The sequence below is a fragment of the Habropoda laboriosa genome, unplaced genomic scaffold (genome assembly GCF_001263275.1).
Source record: "Habropoda laboriosa isolate 0110345459 unplaced genomic scaffold, ASM126327v1 scaffold9, whole genome shotgun sequence".
Classification (NCBI taxonomy): domain Eukaryota; kingdom Metazoa; phylum Arthropoda; class Insecta; order Hymenoptera; family Apidae; genus Habropoda; species Habropoda laboriosa.
This window is the reverse complement of record NW_017100191.1, coordinates 744,935-761,504: the sequence shown is the minus strand read 5'-3', so window position 1 is coordinate 761,504 and position 16,570 is coordinate 744,935. Positions and strand designations below refer to the sequence as shown.

General features: G+C 40.0%; 1 protein-coding gene across 1 annotated transcript in view; it reads left to right on the top strand.

Annotated features, from left to right (window-relative positions):
- Positions 1-6,114, top strand: part of LOC108580227 (organic solute transporter alpha-like protein) — an 11,679-nt gene extending 5,565 nt beyond the window's left edge. Inside the window, exons 3-6 of the mRNA XM_017943936.1 lie at positions 2,131-2,362; positions 2,589-2,745; positions 5,495-5,635; positions 5,912-6,114. Of these exons, the coding sequence (XP_017799425.1) occupies positions 2,131-2,362; positions 2,589-2,745; positions 5,495-5,635; positions 5,912-6,114 (733 nt within the window). The remainder of the gene's footprint in view (positions 1-2,130; positions 2,363-2,588; positions 2,746-5,494; positions 5,636-5,911) is intronic.
- The last annotated feature ends 10,456 nt before the right edge of the window (positions 6,115-16,570 follow it).

Below are 16,570 nucleotides of genomic sequence, written 5' to 3'. Positions count from 1 at the left end.
CAGAGAATGAACCGTGGAGTCGTCGCCCTGACGGAAAAGAGCATCGGTTATGGAAAGGCGAGGTTCGCGAGGTTTTTGTTTCGTCGATGCGTTCGCTCGAGGAGGTTTATTGCGAGCCGATGTGAGTTTGCTCTCATATACCAAGAAATTGGTCGAAAGTATACCTAGACGTTGTCAGGCAATAATCGCTAATGGTGGAGATTGGACACACTGTTAATTAAGTGCGTATTAGTTTATTAGACGTAGTTTCGATGTATATAAAATTTTTTACAGAAAGAACTAATTTTCACAGAGATATCGCGTCCACGCTCTTGTGGAACAGACTGTAAATGGAGAAAGATCATCGGAAATAATGGAGATTATTTTTAACATTAAAATTGTGTTCGATCTTTAGTAAATAAATATTAAAGTTCGCGAGGAAAGGCACCGAATTAATTTCTACGCCTAATATGTATATTCTAAGTCTCTATGTTCTGGATAGATGTGTAGCGACAAAATCATTGTCGTCCGATCGACCGAGCAACACGACAAGAAATAAACAAATAACATTGCGTGATAGCGTCGAAATTGGCAACACGCGCGATGCGATAACGACGACTTTGTCGGTCGCGTTGTTTGAATTTCAAACGAGTCTGTTTTTCGTCGCGTCAAGGCACGTGAAGTCTTGCGACAGAAACCTAACCGGGATTAGGATTCGACTTTACGACACGGACGTCCCTATCTCTGCTATTTTTTTGAGGATTTTTATTTTTGGAAACTTTTGTTAAATTAACTCTCCTTATGATGTATGAGCCGTTTATTTTGATAGCGGTGTAAGTCCATTTTCCTAAATATTGAGATATTTAATGGATCGCGTTTTAATCGACTCAGAAATATTAACGATCACTAGTGGTCTCGCTTTATCTGCAAGTCTCGTTAAGTATATCGGAATTGCTTGAAGAAAAATTGGGACTCTGTGACCACAAACATTATACATTATACGTTAGTTTAAGATTTGTATTTCCAAATTAAAATATCTCTATGTAGGTTCCAGTGTTGCTGCAAAAATTGAAAGAGAAATAAGAAATCAAATTAGCAGAAAAAGTGCAACCACTGCTAACTACTGTTTTAATTTTAAAACCAAAAGTCATAAAATTTTTCATCAATTTAACAGTTTTCTTATCTCTTTTATAAAGAAAAATCATGGCTGGAATTCCAGTCAAGTGACCGTTTTTCGTTTTATGTTTCCAATTTTATGACAACGTATACTTATGCCTTCTCGGCCATGCTAATACAAACTAGACACCTCAAGCTATCAATTAATATAAGAAAACTAACAAATGTGCAACTTGCTTTCCCCTACCGGTGAAATAAACTGTCATTTTCTCGTAACTGACGGTAAATGTGGTGAAATTCGTCGAATTTTATCCTATCTACTGCATGACGTTTCCTCTTCCGTGTAGTTTTTGATAATATATATTTTAAATAACTATTTTCCACTGAGAAAAAACAACTCCGACTTCCACAAAGGCATCTTGAAAACTGCAAATAGTATTCGACAACCTGCCGTATATGAACACTGTCGTCCGATTTTGTTGTTATACGACATCTGTAGCTTCCCGTGGACCGCAATTCTTTCGAAGAATTTCGCGAGGTCGTAAATCCCGTTTGCGCTCTAGGTGACGGTACAGGTTTGCTCTCTTTTGGTGGTTCCAATTAAGGTGAGAGAATTTAGAGAATTTTATTATCCCGACTGAATTTACAACTGTTGATGAGACTGTTGATGAGTATTGTACTGTGTTTGGCTGGGCTGGGTGTCACTGCGAGAGCGAGACTCCAAGCGCTGGTCAGAGAATGAACCGTGGAGTCGTCGCCCTGACGGAAAAGAGCATCGGTTATGGAAAGGCGAGGTTCGCGAGGTTTTCGTTTCATCGATGCGTTCGCTCGAGGAGGTTTATTGCGGGCCGATGTGAGTTTGGTACCCCGGTCTGGCGGTCGAATTTGACTAATGAATTTTACGATGATAATCCGCCAGGCCGGGGTTTCCTCACGTGCATGGCGGCGCAACAACATCTACAATATAGCATTCGATCATTCTCAAGATAAATTAAAAATTACTTCACATTCCAACGTGTATTTAATTATTTTCAGGACTCAGTTACTATCAGAGACTGTGACTCAAATTTTCCTAACAGTCGCGCTCTATCGACTGTATCTCTTGATAGTCTACGTAGGGTGCAAAAAGGTGACGAAGTCGACGCCGTTAATGCTGAGAGTGGGCCCATGTTGCTGCTGGCCCTGTCTGCCCTTTCCAAATCTTCAAATGACCGACGCCACTTTGTCCTGGCTGCGGCTTCTAGTCCTGCAACTTCCTATTATCCAGGTTATTTCTGCTTTTCTACCTTAACTTTTTGCTCTTTATGATTCTAGCTTGTTAGTGTCGGTTTCTGTGTAAAAAGTGTACACTTCTTCGTACTCGTTAAATCGTTCGTTTTCTCGGTACTCCAACGAACATTTATCCGCTAGAATCTCTTTTTATTATTAACAATACAATATTTACGAGGAAATTATGTTACACGTATTGACAATATTATCTTTATTGTTTCCAGGGATTGATTTGTTGCATATTTCTGTTCATGTCGATAGAGGAACCAAGCCTAACGACGCAATATGGCATCTGTTTCCAACCGTTTACCATAGTTAGTATACTTCTGGGAATATACGGGCTGACCATTACCATGAAGAGTATGCAGGAAGTTGCTCCAGGTAAGAATTATTACTTATGTTCTTTAATTGAGCAGAAGAACCTTCGAGTATAGTCGGTGGAAGCGATATGACGAGGTCGTAAATATCAGTCGGGCGTGAAAGTACGCCTAATCCGTGCGCCAAAAACAGCAATTCTAGGGAGATGAGAAGTTAGAGACACGCTCAGGGCAGGTCGATGTCAATTTGGAATTGCTACTTTCATTATGGTATATTTAAAATACTTATCTGTACCTTAATTTGCAGATACGATACGGAGGCTTAATACTGTATATCTCAAAGGGGACGCCACGCTGAGACTTCAAAAAGTAGATAAAAATTTTTTTCATAGGCACTTACTAAATGATAAGTTTCAATTTTTCCAGAGGACGTAAATAACTTTCAAACTTTAACCTCCAATTTTTAAAAGATAAAAATGTTACGAAATGGAGGAGTTATTGCAGAACCTCTTCTGCTGGAACATTGATTCTAGCAGAATTGCAACGTCCGAAATTAAAAATCCTTTTTGCTTGGTAAATAAAAATGTATTACATACAACGTAGCTTTTGACTTTTTCGAATATCTCAATTATTTAATTTTTTAGAAACTTTCGCGAGGTTTTTGTTTCGTCGATGCGTTCGCTCGAGGAGGTTTATTGCGAGCCGATGTGAGTTTGGTACCCCGGTCTGGCGGTCGAATTTGACTAATGAATTTTACGATGATAATCCGCCAGGCCGGGGTTTCCTCACGTGCATGGCGGCGCAACAACATCTACAATATAGCATTCGATCATTCTCAAGATAAATTAAAAATTACTTCACATTCCAACGTGTATTTAATTATTTTCAGGACTCAGTTACTATCAGAGACTGTGACTCAAATTTTCCTAACAGTCGCGCTCTATCGACTGTATCTCTTGATAGTCTACGTAGGGTGCAAAAAGGTGACGAAGTCGACGCCGTTAATGCTGAGAGTGGGCCCATGTTGCTGCTGGCCCTGTCTGCCCTTTCCAAATCTTCAAATGACCGACGCCACTTTGTCCTGGCTGCGGCTTCTAGTCCTGCAACTTCCTATTATCCAGGTTATTTCTGCTTTTCTACCTTAACTTTTTGCTCTTTATGATTCTAGCTTGTTAGTGTCGGTTTCTGTGTAAAAAGTGTACACTTCTTCGTACTCGTTAAATCGTTCGTTTTCTCGGTACTCCAACGAACATTTATCCGCTAGAATCTCTTTTTATTATTAACAATACAATATTTACGAGGAAATTATGTTACACGTATTGACAATATTATCTTTATTGTTTCCAGGGATTGATTTGTTGCATATTTCTGTTCATGTCGATAGAGGAACCAAGCCTAACGACGCAATATGGCATCTGTTTCCAACCGTTTACCATAGTTAGTATACTTCTGGGAATATACGGGCTGACCATTACCATGAAGAGTATGCAGGAAGTTGCTCCAGGTAAGAATTATTACTTATGTTCTTTAATTGAGCAGAAGAACCTTCGAGTATAGTCGGTGGAAGCGATATGACGAGGTCGTAAATATCAGTCGGGCGTGAAAGTACGCCTAATCCGTGCGCCAAAAACAGCAATTCTAGGGAGATGAGAAGTTAGAGACACGCTCAGGGCAGGTCGATGTCAATTTGGAATTGCTACTTTCATTATGGTATATTTAAAATACTTATCTGTACCTTAATTTGCAGATACGATACGGAGGCTTAATACTGTATATCTCAAAGGGGACGCCACGCTGAGACTTCAAAAAGTAGATAAAAATTTTTTTCATAGGCACTTACTAAATGAAAAGTTTCAATTTTTCCAGAGGACGTAAATAACTTTCAAACTTTAACCTCCAATTTTTAAAAGATAAAAATGTTACGAAATGGAGGAGTTATTGCAGAACCTCTTCTGCTGGAACATTGATTCTAGCAGAATTGCAACGTCCGAAATTAAAAATCCTTTTTGCTTGGTAAATAAAAATGTATTACATACAACGTAGCTTTTGACTTTTTCGAATATCTCAATTATTTAATTTTTTAGAAACTTTTTGAATTTGATTCATTTTGATAAAAAGAGGTTCTTGCCTCTTCGACCTGCCACCATTTGTATAATAATTATTATTTGTGAAAAATCTTGCGCTACATTTTAGATAATAGATTTTTGTTCATAATTTAGAATGAATTCTGTATTTCAGACGTTCCGATGCTTGTCGGCGACTAATTTTGAATCAGAAAAGGCTTTGCAATAACTCTTTCATTTAGTAACACTTTTAGTTTCAAAAAATTGGAGAAGAAAGCTGGAAGTTTATATCCTCTGAAAAAATAAAAACTTTCTATTCACAGATACCTGTGCAAAAAATTCACAAACTTCACCTAGTTTTAGACGTCTCGGACGACCTGGCTGTATCGCTTCCATCAACTGTACATTATCTTTTCCTGCTCTCTACCCTCCGCGTGATTACAAGACAATTTTCTACCGTTTCCTCGAATTACCTCCTTAACCTTCTATCCTTTGAGAAAAGAGCAAGAACGAACCGTAGAATTTTAAAAACCGAGGCTTTTCGTGTTGCCGTGAGAAAGACAGTAGCCAGAATGGGAAAAGAGAGCAGGAACGGAAAGATTGGTCTTCTTGCGGGGTTAGCAATTATCCTGCAAAGGACCACACAAGAAACGCGCGACAGGAAGCAATTTTCAAGGTTCTGGAAAGCCCCATTGTCCCCTGCCCCCGTTAATGGATACACGTACTTCTGACCTGCTGTTCATTTTACAGAAGCAAAGCTGCACCGCAAAGCTACAGTGTTGCAGATGGTGCTGTTGTTCTCGAAGCTACAGGCGTTTATTGTCAAAACTCTTCCTCAGACGGGACTGTTTCCGTGTAATCCACCGATTACACCGCAGATTTACGCCAATGGTAATTTTTCTCGTTATCCTCCTCCCCGAGAAGATTCGAATTTTCTCGATGTCGTTGTAAAAAACGAAAAAACAAAAAAAGGAGACGATCTTTCTCTGAACGTCAACCGTGAAATTTCGTGGCCGAGTTCCAAGAACCCGAACTTTCGAATATGAATTCAAATGTTCCCCTGGCGACAAACTAGCCTGTGGACACGTGGAAGGGCTCCCATAACATTTCCATACCAGCGGCCAGATAAAGGGACAAGCACTGTTACTTTCCTCTGTCCGATTTCAGTTACCTACAATGCCCTGATGATAATCGAGATGCTGTTGCTCTGCTACGCGGCGAGGCACGTTTATTACGTCGAGCTGGAAAGGGAGGAGGAGCAGGCGGCGGTTGAGGCGACAGATCGGTCCAAAGACAAGACCGCGGAACAGGCGAACTCGTCGACGAATAACAACGAGGCCAACAAGCAGACGTCAACGTTGACCGCGTGAGATTTCCACGACGAATTTTTTCGGAATCATTTTTCACATCGCGAGCTCGTTTGCTCCACTATTATGGACTATTTGTTCGTACAGTGTGCTAAGAAATTGTGGGGGTCGAGGACGGTATTAGGTCATCCTGAAAGTTCCCGCGGTTTTAAGCCGTTCCTTTTGAAAAAACGTAATTCCGTTAAAATGAGTACATTTTTGTTCAATATAAGTGCCATAATGTTCGATACACTTTTGCCAACATGTTGCAAGAGCACTAATTCCGCGTACATGAAAATCTGAATCTCTAATTGTAAGAGAAGAAAACTGCTGATAGGCGTTTTGTAGTATGCAGTGATAATGGTTCCCGTCTAATACAGAATGAGAGTTAATAAATTAGTTAATTGAATACAAATTTTGATTAATTTAGTTAAATTTATGAAATTGATTTTATGGAATGAGTTTACTTGAGTAACGAGTAATTTCTGTTAAATTTTTCTAAGAAAGAATCTATCGGATGAGTTTTTGATAGTATTAAGTTTTACCTTGCAAGTAGACTGAGTCTTAATTTTTGATCGGGCAAATTCATTTGCGTCTTTCTTTCTCTCAGAGATTCGGATTTTTATATACGCGGAATTAACGCTCTCATAATACGTTGGCAAATGTGTCTCGAACATTATGGAAATTATTTTCAATATAAATGTTCAATTTTAGTGGTGTTATACTTTTTCAAAATCAAAGGTTTGAGACTGCAGGAACTTTCAGGATGACCCAATACTACTGTTCAAGACTGGAAGAGTGAATGAAGATAGATTCGTAATTTGACTATGTTGGGAAAAGTACTGATTAGAAGATAATGTTAAACTCTTTTATCTACACGTGAATTATTAAGAATTAAATGTAGAAATTGCTCCTTCGAATGAGATAGGGAGACCGGGGCGAAACGTTCCGATTTTGAGAAAACATAAACAATGACCGGGAAATAGTGTAGTTATTCTTAACCTCTATTAGCTAATTTATTGTTAAATTTATCGTGCTTTAGGATTTTAAGCTTATATTTAATACATTGTAATTGGTTTTTCATAGGAAATCATTTATTTTCAGCTCGGAATAAGTTGTTCCTAAGAAATAAGAGTTGCCTTTCAGTGAAATATTTCCTTTTTTAATGGATTGACATACAATTTTATTAATAATGTTCATTTATTAGGGTTCAGATCAACAAAAATATAAGTATTATCTTTAAAAACAAATACTAAAACAATGCAGGGTGATTCACCTAACTTGACGACCTGATTGCTCGTAAACTATCGTATGAAGCAAAAGTTGCACGATTTCAAGGGATGCATATGTTACAATAATTACTTTTTCCTACATTGCTTTTATACATAAAGTTTTAAAGGTCGACATGATTTTTTTAAATGGAACACCCTGTATTTCTTTCCGGAAATTAAGAGAGCATTAAGAGCTGAGTAAATAAATATTCAAATGTAATACGTCTAAAATGTGTATTTATTGAGATATTTGCCTGTCCGGCAAAATACTCTATTGCTCACGGTTGAAATGTAACAACCTGCCCCAAGTCAGAGGAACAACTTGTGGGTGAATAACACGTGATAGTAAGGTTAATAGCAATATATTTTCTAACAATAATTACACAATAACGATAAAGACACGTAAAAAGGAATAATGATAATCTGATCAATGGTCTCTTATTCTTTCTCTCAAATATGCTCACGCACTCTTTGATGTCATTAACAACGCGGTTCTACTGTTTTACTCCCTGTTTCTCTCTATGACCCTCTCGTTTCCCCAATCTCGAGACGATTCGAGTATCACCCATATATCATGTCTATCCTAGATCCTTCACACAAATTAAAAAACAAACACACGACATTCATGCCATCACTCACAACATATTATTAAAACCAAATCCACACAACTAGCCCCCATCGACACACGTGGCAGTTTATGAATATTCTGCTTATACAGGGTGTCCCGTAACTCCTCGAACACCAAGAAATGGGGGGTTGCTGGGGTGACTCTGAACAACTTTTTCCTCTTCCAAAATCCAGTTAGAAGCTTCGTTTTCGAGTTATTAACGAAAAACACTGGCCAATTACAGCGCGCGTAGAGCCCGCGCTCAGGGGCGGAGAACAGAGGCTCATCCGGGCGCGATCGAACATGAAAATCGCACTATCACGACTTTCGGCGTAAAACTGTAATAAATCTGCAGATTCTTACATCTTTCGATGCCTGTTGCTTGTTTCTCCATCAACATATTTCGATGAAATTTTATAATTGACATCGATTTCCAAAACGTATTTTTTTTCTTTTTCATGAATAACAAGTAAGTCGTTTAATAACTGTGTTCGGTACTTTTATTCGTTATCCGAAAGGAATAAAGTGTTTTATTACTTATGAACGACTTACCCATTCGTCTACGAATTAATCTGCTTCGACGGAACTGGGTCAGTGTGTCGATCCTGACCTATCCGAAACATCTGATGTTACGACCGGATCGGTGAACTCACATGATCGTTTCTCGCCAAACGTCGCGCGGTCCGCGGAAACATATAACAAAAGAAGAGACAAAGTTGCAAGCGCGATCCCTTCGTTATGCAACTTTGTTACTGCGAATCGCTCCTTATTTTAATAAGGAACACGGTTAATGCATATATGTTCCAGACAGATGCTTTCGTACAAGCCGCATTATCCATAGATGAATAAGTTGAAAATGTAGCTTAGCACTTTTTCATTTGAAAATAAGTGCACAAGTAAATGCTTGTGGCAATGTTTTGCGTACAATGTACTGCATACAACAATGTATAACATATTTCATATTCTACATGCTTGAACGTGAAAAATTAATCATGCATATTCGTGAAAATGACGGAAAACCTTTACGCTTGTATATGACGAGTGTAGTACTAACACAAATAATAATTAGTAACTCATTATTTACGACGAATTTGTGAACTTTTAGAGTTGAAGAATGAAGTATGGACCGTCAGCAACTTCCTCGTATAATTTTTAGCACGTTAGACCCGTTTAATAATTAGTTATTAACAATTTCAGTATGTGATGTCGGGAACGATACCAAATACCGTCATGTATCTTTACGTGTTTGCAATAATTTCATAGCTTTCTACTAAATTCTCATGCAAGTAACTATACGCGTCTTAAAGACAACTCCTTCAGCTACATAGAAGGGTTATCTGTAGGGGTGGAGAAAAATGTTGAGCATGTATAATGACGTTTTTTTTTGCGCGGAGCCTTTGCTCCCGTGAAAGTTGAGGTTGCAAATTGATCGAGGTATAAGACACGGTTGCAGGAGCAGGAAAAGAACTCTTATATCGTTGAACGGTGATTTTTAAGTAGCAAGATACTTTTCTTTCAATGCTCATCTTTGAAACTTGAATGCACACATTGTTGCAGTCTCTATTCTCGAATGCAACATCGATGGAAGCACTATTTCGAATGCAAAACATTGTTGTACGCGTAACTGTTGAACGCAACATTGCTTGAAGCCTTATATTTGAACACAAACCTTGTTGGAATCTCTATTTTTGATTGCAACATTATTAGAAGCGTTATTTCGAACGCAAACATTAATACAAGCACTACACTTGAATGTAACATCGTTACAAGCGTTGTCCTCGCTTGTAACATCGTTAACTCGTATTATCATCGCTACTATTAATCGCTCCCGAAAATTGCACATTGTTGCAAACGCGTACCGGGTTTGCAACTTTGTTGCCGCGAATCGCTCCCGAAAATTGCACATTGTTGCAAACGCGTACCGGGTTTGCAACTTTGTTGCCGCGAATCGCTCCCGAAAATTGCACATTGTTGCAAACGCGTACCGGGTTTGCAACTTTGTTGCCGCGAATCGCTCCCGAAAATTGCACATTGTTGCAAACGTGTTCTGGGATTGCAACATTGTTGTCGCGAAATTTTGCACATTGTTGCAGGACGCCCCCGTTTTGCAACTTTGTGCCTTTTTCGGGAGCGACGCCCAGCAACAAAGTTGCAGCGCGATACCCTCTTTGCAACTTTGTTGCCGAAAGTCGCTCGCTCCCGAAAATTGCACAATGTTGCAAAACGGCGCGTCGTGCAACAATGTGCAAATTTTCGCGACAACAAAGTTGCAAACCCAGAACGCGTTTGCAACATTGTGCAATTTTCGGGAGCGACTCGTGGCAACAAAGTTGCCTAACGGAGAGATCGCGCTTGCAACTTTGTCTCTTCTTTTGTTATATGTTTCATCATGTGAGTTCACCGATCCGGTCGTAACATCAGATGTTTCGGATAGGTCAGGATCGACACACTGACCCAGTTCCGTCGAAGCAGATTAATTCGTGGACGAATGGGTAAGTTTTTCAGAAGTAATAAAACACTTTATTGCTTTCGGATAACGAATAAAAGTACCGAACACAGTTATTAAACGACTTACTTGTTATTCCTGAAAAAGAAAAATACTACGTTTTGGAAATCGATGTCAATTATAAAATTTCATCGAAATATGTTGATGGAGAAACAAGCAACAGGCATCGAAAGATGTAAGAATCTGCAGATTTATTACAGTTTTACGCCGAAAGTCGTGATAGTGCGATTTTCATCATCTTTAACCGTTTGTAGCTCATAGAAACATTAACCGATTTCGATGAAATTTTCACCGTGTATATAATTGACCTAGATCTACAAAACGTATGTTTTAGATTTTCATTCCGAGCTCAGATAAAAATGTTGTAAAAACGACCTTCGCTATTTTCTTCGCGATTCAGACTAATTGCAGTTTTTTCAAAAATTTATAACCAACGAAACAATATTCAGCGATCGACAACCGAGAAGTCTCGCGTACGCATTTGTTCGATCGCGCACGGATGAGTCTCTGTTCTTCGTCCCTGAGCGCGGGCTCTACGCACGCTGTGATTGGCCAGTGTTTTTCGTTAATAACTCGAAAACGAAGCTTCAAACTGGATTTTGGAAAAGGAAAAAGTTGTTCAGAGTCACCCCAGCAACCCCCCATTTCCGGGTGTTCGAGGAGTTACGGGACACCCTGTATATTGAAATAGTCTAATAAGAACTATCGCAACGTGCTCTTAAATGTCATTTGATCCATAAGGACGAAACAATGAATAATTTCGACGTTAAATAATCGAAATAGACGATAAAGTAACGATCGAAAGATATTTACTTTTCTGATACGTGACTAGGTGCTTGCTCGTAATCGCAAGATTCGCTGTCGCGGACGCTGTTAAAATGGATGACAGAGTGGAGTGATCGACTCACACGGCGAAAACAGTTGAAAGCACAATTCTGTCTCTTTTCGTTTTAACCCTTTCGCTACGGGAGGTTTCTCCGGCGCGACACTCCCGCTGAACGAGCCGCCGCGCCAAAAGTGTGCACGGTGCGCGAGAAAGATCTTCAGCGGCCGTATTTACTGCAACCCGAGTTGCTTTGACGATGTTTTTTTTTTTTGCAAAACAAAATACTGATGCTACATGTCCAGAGTAAGATACTCGATGTACAATAACTCCAATCGTTCGTCGTATGCATTTTATGGAGAGCGACTATAGTCGCCCGTAGTATGTCGGTGGAATTTTATGGAGAGCGACTATAGTCGCCCGTAGTAACGAAAGGGTTAAAGATATAACCGTCGGAACAGCTTATGTACCTCGGTAACTTTTCGCCCCGGTCTCTCCTACCTACCTCTTTTACACAGAGGATTGTTATAGTAATTAATAAAGGTAAAGAAACAGGAAAGAATCTGGACTCGTCCGTCACACCATGCTCACGTTCGTTGTTGCGCAAACCAGCTAATGTGTATATAATAACTACCTTATCAAAACAGGTTCAATGCAAAGAGAATCCTGCAACTTTCAGAGAAAGTTAAAAGAGTCTCAATCTTGTAATTTATCTTATGTAATGGGGATTTTTCAAATTGTATCGTATACCGCTGAGAAGGCCATTAGGTTGGAGGATCTTAATCGAGAATTAAAGAGCCTTTCGCTTAAAAATGTGAAATTGCAAAATTTACTGTTTTCGGAGAGCTCCAGAAGGAACAGTTTTTGGGCAAAATTTGATGTCCCGCTGTTTTGTTATTCTTTAGTGTTTTTTACTCAAAGTGGACGATGCCGGACTTCAACTATCACACAATCAGTCCCTCTCGGAATTTTTATTTCGGATGTGCCAGAGCCGAGAAATCTTGCACACTGAAAAACCTCTTTTTCGTGCAAAATTTACTTCCGGTACACGTAAAACCTGTATGTATACCTGTCCCTCGATTTACGCGGAGTATTCGTTCCATGCGGTTTTTTTCTACGCGGAATAAAATCGTGTAAATAGAGTTTGCCAGTAGAAAAAAAAAAAATATTAGGAAGAAAAGCCGGTGTAAGTTATAAAAATATTTATTAACCAAAACAAAAATGATAATTCAGTAAACTGAAATAAATTTTATTCAGTGTCACTATCTGTACTATTATAATTCAAAACGATCATCCTGTTCCTTTTAATTGGCTCAAAGTCACTATGCTCGTCGCTCGAAATATTTCCAAGTTCTACTTCATTTTCATCGGTAATATTTATGTTTCTGGATGATTTTTAATATATACGTATTTTCTGGCCGCGTGAAAAGAGATCCCGTAATTATTATCGATAATTCACCGCGTATAAAAAGTACTGTGTAAATCGAGAGACAGGTGTGCTGTATTTTACCACGAAAAAAATTGAACGCACAGTGCAAGATACGAATATTAATAATGTTTCTTGCAAAAAATCTCTCAAGTGACACTTTTCGGCCGTTGAAAAGCGAAAGGCCCCTTAAAACGATCCGTGTGAACTGGGAAAATAACGAAAGTTGCGAAAGAAATAATGCAATCTGCGATCGAATTACCAGAGGAAGAGAACGGACCGCGAGGACTTGAGTCGCGTCTTGACTTCTCAACGAGGCCTACCGCATCGCCTCTCACGCATTCAAGTCTCCAGCGCGGGAGCTGTCGCCTGTAAGTATACCATGAGAACAACCATACGTGAATTTCAGCAGCCGTTGCTACACATTATCGCGTCGCCTGACAGATCACAGTGGATCCTCCACTAAAATGACTTGCAGCCTGAACGTCCTTACGAAACGGGGCTGAAAGACACTCGAGAGAAAAGAAGCACTCTCCGGTGATCTGAGGAGAGATCGTTAGGAAAAAGTGTGTTACACGAGGAGAGAGAACTTTCTGTGACGCGTAATTATCGTTGCTGCGCGTAATCATCTCGAAATAACGGGTTCCCGCTTGCTCTTTTTTCGGTCTGTGTCTCGAAGATGCACATGGGAAGAGAATGGGGTAGAGGTTTCTTATTAGGCTGATGAGAGACGGGGTCCCCTGCTTCGAAGACAAAACGTTCTAAATCTAGAATTGATTTCTGGGATAAGTAGATACCGTCTTTTCTATATGGAAGAAATCCTTTGTCTTTTAACTTCGAGTAACACAGTTTGCTTGTATTAGGTTGCTGCGTAAGTTTTGTCCGCCACTTCGGTTCTTCGACTAAATTAGTTGGAAAAAATTCGAAATTGCATCTGAGTTTGGAATTCACAATTCAAGTGTTGCAAAGGGTGTTCAGAAAAGTGGATTTGTAATTCAAAGTATAACTTGAAACCACACGAACCGTCACCGAAAAATTTACCGAACCACATTCTGTCTGTTTTACTTCGTGTTAGACAAATTCGAGAAGATCTTTTGCATCGTTTGATCACGGCTAATGAAAAGTGGAGTTTTGCACAATAATGTAACGGGGGAAAGGCATTGGTCAAAATCCGAAACTAGCAAGAAGAATATAACGATAAAAGGACGTGCGCAGAATCATTTATTACGAGCTACTCGATCCAAACACAACCATCAACTCTGATTTGTACTGTGAATAATTGGAAATAGTGCAGCAAAAACTGCAAATTCAAGGATCATCCCTTGTGAATCTAAAGGGTGTCCTATGTCTTCGAGACAACGCAAAGAAAAAAAATATCGAAACTACAATGGAAACTGATTCCTCATCCACGATATTTCATTCACATTTTTCGATCACTACGAAACAATTTAGACGTAAAAAAGTTCGATAATTTTGAATGCTCTGTTTTTAACGATAACTCCGAAGATTTTTATGAAAAAGGCCTAAAGTAACTTCCACGTGAATTGGAAACTGTCATAGATGATTATTGTTGCTATGAGTAAAATAATGGATGTTTATTGAATTGTGAAATTTGAAAGAAACTTCTTGCCTCCAATGTAGGTCGATTTTATTAGCTCAATACGATCCTCATGGTCCTGTGTTTATAAATAATGCATTGTTCACAGAAAAGGCCATGTATAATATTGACACACGTGCAGCTGAACGAAATTCCTCGCGGGGACGCGAAGGAGCACAGTAGCCGGGAAGACACGTTGATGTTAAGTCAAAAAATCAACATTAAAGACGTAGGGAGTCCTTAAAAAGCCCTTTACAGAGCCAATGAATTCTCTGACGCAGATGTCCGGATCCACAGAGCTCGTGACTAGACCCGAATAGCCTACACGAGGTGCATGACTTCACCTTTTCAGCCTAAGCAAAAAAAAAAAAAATCGTGACACGGTTCCATGGATTTCGACTAAATCGCTCCAGGCTAGAATCTCCTAATATCGAACTTTACTCTGCTCCTTCACATACGTAGGTGATCCGTTCTTCGAAGAACACGCCAATCAACAAGATTTCAGCACTTTATCACACAGATTCACAGTTAAAAATATTCAATAGAGCCTGTAAGACAATAGCTAAACTAAAAAAAAAAAGGAGAAGCGAAAGGCAGATGTGTCGGAATATTTTCGGCTAAAAATAAGAGTAGACATGGTGGACAGAAGTGGCAAAGCACAGTTTGAAATTCCGAGACGTTCTCTTCTCGAGAAAGAGGAGGCCAGAAACGTCTTCCGAAAGCGACGACGTCGGGAAGAATTATCACCGGAGAGCATCAGGAAGTGTCCCCTTACATTGGACGCGACGCGCCGATTTTTCTCGTTCCACGTTTCCACCGGGTACGATCGATTGTCACCAGGGTGGCTGGACAACTTTTTGGGAGGCAGCGGTAAACGCGAAGGGGACGGATATTAATATTCCGATAACGTGTCCGGACATATTAAGCGTCTTTGTTCCTCCGCGCTCGTTCCACCGGTAGGGAAGATGAACGTCCTCGAGATAAGAAGTTCCACGAAGAGTCCTCCCTACCACTTTATTATTCCTCATCGTGCCTCATAGTTTCTGCCGGCGCGGCGGCCGCTTTTGCCTGACCTTGCATCTATTATTACAGAACGTGCTGAGTTTCACGATGCACTAAGTGAAACGGGCCGAGCAAGCCGCGTTTCGCTCGGTGAATCGTAACAGGACTTGAGCTACTTGGCATTCAACGGTTCGAAAGAAACGTTTCCTATAATAAATACCGCGTGATAAAGTTTCTCGAGGAGTATTTTCTCGAAAATTTCAAACATTCTCACCCAAGTAAGTGTCCTGATTTAATTAAGATCCGAGACTTTGCACAAATACCTATCCTACCTTGAGACTTGCAAAGGCTCACAGAGGATTAATCTTATCTAAAAATACATCGTCCTTTCCCTAGCCTCCGTTGACTTTCTTTCCAATTACCCCGAATAATCCTCACAGAGGACGAAGAAAGTGAGCAAAAACGAGACTAATGAAGGAAGAGGGACGAGATCATTTGAATCGGACCAGAAGAGGAGAGACGTAATCGCGATTTCCATCCACGAATCCTTTCTTGTCGGCGCGGCCAACTGGACCATAGGGCAAGAGGACACCGTAAACGGGTCCGTGAACGTGAAGGGGGGACGTTACACGGCCGCTCCCAAAGTATATTGCGTGGCCCCTCATTTTTTTGACCGATTTCAGGGTCCACTGCCTACCTGCAACCTGGCCCACAGAACCTTCCCTTCTCTATCCCTTTCCCTGGCCAACCTATCCCGCCACCTTTATCTGCCCCGATGTATTCTCTCCTTTCTTCCTTTTCATCGCGCGAACCTTTTTTTCTCTTTCAGGACCTGGATCACGATCAAGTCCTACGAACGTGTGTAATAGATTTAACAGTTTCTCTTGAGCCTCGTGGTTGTGGAAGATCGGTTTAAGGGGTGAAGAAATAGAAAAAACTCTCGATTGTGTGAACTCGGGGTGGAAGGCACACCATTTCTCGGTTGTTACGTCGGCTTTCTTCTTCCATCGAGCCGCTTTTCGCGGTTGGCCGTGCGTCTCTTATTTCATTACGCCATTACGCGATGTTTCGTGACAGAGAGTATTAAGGGACTTCTATTGGAAAATTCAAGGTCTCTTTTACTTTCGATAATTTGTTCTTTTTTTTTAAAGAACGACGGTCAGGTATGGTAAAGTGAATGATATTTTTTTGCAAGCAGAGAAAAGGTGAGGGAATTACTATTACCGGTCTAAGTAGGGGAGATCAAGG